Here is a 5,470-nt window from a genome sequence, read left to right as displayed (position 1 = left end):
TCAAATAAGTTTGAAGAGCTTGACTAACATTAGCATTGCTAACAATGCCTGCCCTCAGTCCTCCATGAATATTAACGCTGACATGCTTGTGCTAAATGTTGCTAACACATTGCTCCGGTCGATATGTTTAGTTTAACCTGACACAGCTGACATGTTACTTTATCTCCATTTTATAAATCAAAATACTGCCAAACTGTACCATGCTACAGGATGCCATTCTTCCACTATCTTGCTGTTTACTTCGGGGTCATAGTGCAGCATTACATCATATGGCACTAGCCACTGGCTGGAGCTACAGACCTAACTAATGGCGGTTGGCTAGGGTACACAACATTTGATCACAGGCTTTAATGAGGTCGACATAGTGCAGTCTGAAAGCAAACAGCAACCGAATGAAAAAGTTTCACCCCTTAATTGAGCCAAGTCCACCGAACTTCAAATGTGAAAGCTAACTAAGTGATGTCAGACATGTAATTGGAAGAGATAAAGTTGAAGACAAAAATATGCTAACAGAGAATTGAGTCAGAGATCTTTACGACACTTCTTTGCCAGGCAGTGTTGAATAATTAAATAATTTCCCAGCATGTTGAAGTGTTTAGTTTTAAAGAACAACACACATTAGATTGGAAAGCACTCCCTTGTCTAAAGTTTCATGCCTGGTTTACCTCTGACCACATAATGCTTGGTGTGGTCAGCATGGGGTTTTACTGATGAATTCCACATCACAATAATGCTGTGGTTTATGCTTATATGGAGGTCTAGATCAAAGACAATAGAAAAGAAGTCGATTCATCCACCGTGACATAAGTTGTTGGTTTGTGAAACCCCTTATGAAGCCATTTTGGCCATTGCCTCCTTGGTATTTTGGAACCAAAGGGACCTTATGAGGATAGATAAGCATTGATGTGTACCTCAATCCCATTGACCAGTTTTCTGTTGAGACTTGTAAAACACGGTATAACAACCATACCCCCCACTATGGTACATTTTCACGATAAATGGGATCATAATTTACAAAATGAGCAACATTCTATATTGGAGAACATGTGGAACCTATGGAGCTGCTGCTCAACAGTAGAGTGAATGCAGGTTCAAGGCGTGAGTGATTTCCCGGTTCGCCTTACATGGCCATCAAGTGGTGTGTGAATATGTGTGTGTGTGTGTGTGTGTGTGTGTGTGTGTGTGTGTGTGTGTGTGTGTGTGTGTGTGTGTGTGTGTGTGTGTGTGTGTGTGTGTGTTTGAAAAGGTCAGTGCTGACATGTTGTGTAACGCTGCGTTCCATTTACCTCAGAGCTGGGAATGACGTCACACCCGAGATAACTGCGTTCCAGTTGCAAGTCGGAAAAGCAACATGGACGCCTCCAAGAGTACCTTTGTTTTGTTAGCGAATACCAGACGATAACAACACACTACGTGATAGTTTCTGACCGAAAATAACATGACAACACCTCCACAGAGAGAACTTACACGATACCATCGGTGTGATCGTTTTAATTACACAAGAAGACGACTAAGCTGCTAATAAACTCAATGGTTACAGCTCAAAACTGTCGATGCACCTAGCAGCCATATTGGATCTGAACTTGGGCTACGGAGGATTCTCAGAGTTTCCAAGTTGGAATTCCGACTTCAGGGGGCGTTCCTGATGACATATCAGACCGGCAACTCGGAATTTCAGACATCCGAGATCAAATGGAACGTAGCATAAGGCCGGATACATACTTGTTTTTTCATTTTGACGAGGCATTTGCATGATGGCCGCCCTGCCGACCCTGTGTCTGTTTGGAGCCTCAGCTGTGCAGATAAATAATTTATGCAGCACTATCACAAGAAGCAGTACGCACATAAACAGTATAGGGCCTTTGTAAAGGCAGAGAGGATGTTATAGGGCTAACACAGCAGTGACAAGTACACCTGTCAAAACTGCTTGCGACCGATAAGTTCCAGTTTTAGAAGTCGTTGTTGAAACCTACACAACTAAATTAAAACAAGGCCGTTAAGTCAATGAATGAAGGAAAATGTTGAAAAACAGATAGGGGATGCTGCTGATGGTGTGTTCTGTCTATCATACATACAACCTTATAAAAGTTGACATAGTCTGATGTAATAATACTGTAATGTGTAAAACAGGAAGGTGAGTGTCATCTCTGAAAAAAACACAAGTCTTTTATCACCTTTGCTTTTCTCAATAACTAATGTCTTCTGCAAAATGCTGAAATGCCAGCTCCTGGCAGAACAATCCGTGAGAGACTGACAGTTACATTGGGAAATGGGTCCACTGTGTGCAGGGTGTATCAGTGAAGGGATCTCTTAACATGCTGTGAGTTGTTCAGTCATAAAAAGGATGGTACTTGTCACAGCCTGTTTACACTTGACGCAAACAATCTTGTCAATGCCAGAATACAGGAGCAGATTCATCACATGATAAACCATTATCCACCGTGAGAGTGTTTCAGTATGTTCTTTAAAACAGGTGCTGGTCTTCTGACCGCTGGCCTACTTCTATCCAGACACACACGCACACACACACACACACACACACACACACACACACACACACACACACACACACACACACACACACACACACACACACACACACACACTCTTACCCACCGTGACGTCTCAGTGTGTCATCATGTTTTTGTGGTTGCCAGTAACTGCTGAAATGCAGATGGAATGTATGGCTGTAGAAAACAGGATGCAAAAAGTTATTTTCAGAAGTTTGATCATCCGTTTCCACTGCTTAAAATCTTGCAGTTATATTGAACAAGAAATGAAGCCTTAGAAATTAATGTAAAAGCAAATCCACATTTATCTTCAATGTATATCTTAAAACGGTTTGCTGGATTGATTAAAATGTTAAATATCAATCCAAAAAAACAACAACAAATTGGCACAAAATATCTCCGAGATGTACAACATAATCAGAAATGGGGAAAAATGCGCTTGTAAAGAAATGATTAGACAAAACATTAAATGAGCTCTACCTGTCATAAGTATAACTCAGTTTTTTTATGGTGTATGGTTCATTGTAAGGTTGGATGTGTTATGTGTTTTTATTGCCTTGGTGAAAAAGTAAACTCCCTGTTCATTTTTTGTATTTTTTTACAATAATAGCTGTTAATCAGAATTGCACAATGCATTTTTGCAAACCTATATGACACCCCTAAAGCCTCACTTCCGGTCAGAAGAACATTCATTGAAGTCAGAATGCTGCTACTGTACTCCTGACAGATAGTAAAGTTCATCCTAGTCGGCTTGTTTCTCTGGACATGTCTGGGCAAACTGTCACATCAAGTATTAATCATCTTGGTATGTGGTTGAGTCATTTTTCACTTAATTAGTGCATCATTTACTCTTTCTTTTCTCTTCCTGTGGGAAGCAGTGAGAGCACACAGTGTGGAAATTCCTGAGTACAGTGCAGGTTTGGCTTGACGGGAAAGAGCATGGGCTCTGGGAAAGCCCACATTCTGCCTATAAAAGGCAAGCGGGCTTTCAGCAGCTCTTCACTCTCTCTCCTCAGCCTGCTCCAGTTCGCACTTTCTCCTTTCACTGATTCTTGGACTTTTGTCTCCTCAAAGAAAAAATAACAAAACATGGCCTTGTTGTCAGAGAAAAGCTGCGCTCTCCTGTTGGTCATTGCGGCTGCAGTTTGCATTGAGCTCTATCAAGGTGAGTTACGTACAGGTTCTATTGGTTAAAGTTGCATTTCACAGGATTAAATTAATGACAAACAATGCAAAAGATGGACAATTAATGATGCATTCACATATTAAACTGTACATTTCTGTGTCATGCATTTAACAAGTTTAAATCGATGTTCTTTGTGCTTGTTGGAGCTTATCGATGAAGCTTCACTCATTAACTGTTTCAACGTTTTCCTGCAGCTCATGACATTCCTGACCGCTGCTACTGTCACGAATTCATCAAGTTCATCAGAGCCAACATGTCAGATTTCCAAGTCCATGAAAGACGACCTGGATGTGATAAAACTGAACTGATGTAAGTTTAAATAAAAATGCAGATATTGGCATCTTGTCTTTTACATACAGCTGTCATCATCTGAGTCTAAGTTTGATTCTGATTTCCTTTTATTTTTTTAACTTTTGCAGTGTAACGCTGGACATTACAGGCAACTCCACGGAGAAAATCTGTATGAATACGGAGGGAAAGATGGCAAAGGCCTTCTTGAGATGCTGGGAAAAGTAAATAATAGCATTTTTTATACCATCCTTTAACTTAAAAAAATTATATTTGCATGAACTGCTCTTTTGATCAAAGTGTTTGAGCAACAGTTTCTGAAGGAATTCTTCTGAGATGAGGTATTTTAAATTGTTTGATTTGGATGTAGTATCACTGACGAGTCCAAACTGCGCAACAGCTTTACTCTGCAACATACGCACTGTCAATGAAACTAATCTTTCAGCAAATAAAAATAGTTTTATAAGTAGACATTGGCTCAACTATTCTAATCACATTAACATGTGCCCTGTTGCACAAACCTACAGATGTTTCATATTAGTCCTCTGGCCTGATCCCAGTTTTTCTTCCTTCCTTCTTTCAGCATAAACAAAGACAAGAGCCGTAAGAGGGAGTGCATTGACAGAAAGAGAAAGTCAGAGTGAAAGCACAAGGGGAGGCCTGACTGGGGAGGAAAGTTATCTGGACCAGAGTCCCAGAGGTGACATGAAGACTGAGCCCACGAGCCTGAGAATGCTGAGAGCAGAGCTTTCACTGAACTCCTGCACTGCAGAGGATTGGGAAATGACAGCGAGAGGGGGAACAGCCGTTGGAGAGGAAATAATTTACAGATTGCAGGCGGGACTGGAAAAGAAGAGAGTTATATTCAAGTTAGGGGATGGACAACAGATAAATATGTAGACTATTATAACAGCAAGTCTGTAAGAAAGCCACTGTAAAAATGCACAACATTTTCCTGCTTGAGTGAAATAATATTTATGATGCTTTATTTATTGTAAAATTGTATGCCTTTTTAATTATTTTTTATTTTTTACAAATGGTTGAATACAAGCAAATAAATATGGTTTTGATACAAGTCTATACTTTCTGCCTGTTTTCTTTTAAAATCTCAATTCTCTTTAAAAAAAAATGAAAAAGAAGATGTGGCACTATTAAACCAGTGAAACTGCAAAACAAGTAGAGGCAGCTGCCACTTGAGGACACTGAAGTGACTTTGTTGCAGGGAGAGACAAATTAATTATTAGCAGATAGAAGACTCTTCTCAGGGAGACAGACGCTTTGCATGATAACAATTCAATGATGCTCGTGAGAGAATCTGACCACAGCTGTTTTGCAGCAGCAGCAGCTGCAGGCTGGCTGACAGAGAGGAGAAGGATTCCTCAACTCATGACTGTCAACAAGGTGAAAAGTGATAAGCTACGTCTGCCAAAGTTTAGAGTCGAAAGAGCAACAAGGAAATCATCTTAAGAGTCAAACAGGATTGTGA

The 5,470-nt window shown here is 40.3% G+C and overlaps 1 protein-coding gene across 1 annotated transcript; it reads left to right on the top strand.

The window, feature by feature from the left end:
• Window positions 1-3,506: 3,506 nt before the first annotated feature.
• cxcl18b (chemokine (C-X-C motif) ligand 18b) lies at window positions 3,507-5,062 on the top strand. The gene is made up of 4 exons (XM_065948077.1): window positions 3,507-3,675; window positions 3,891-4,005; window positions 4,116-4,208; window positions 4,568-5,062. The coding sequence occupies exons 1-4, from the start codon at window positions 3,600-3,602 to the stop codon at window positions 4,626-4,628; spliced, it is 345 nt and encodes a 114-aa protein (XP_065804149.1). The 5' UTR covers window positions 3,507-3,599; the 3' UTR covers window positions 4,629-5,062.
• The last annotated feature ends 408 nt before the right edge of the window (window positions 5,063-5,470 follow it).

This window comes from Labrus bergylta, chromosome 1 (assembly GCF_963930695.1).
Source record: "Labrus bergylta chromosome 1, fLabBer1.1, whole genome shotgun sequence".
NCBI classification, from domain to species: domain Eukaryota; kingdom Metazoa; phylum Chordata; class Actinopteri; order Labriformes; family Labridae; genus Labrus; species Labrus bergylta.
The sequence above is the reverse complement of the archived record's forward strand: the minus strand, read 5'-3'. Positions and strand labels throughout refer to the sequence as shown.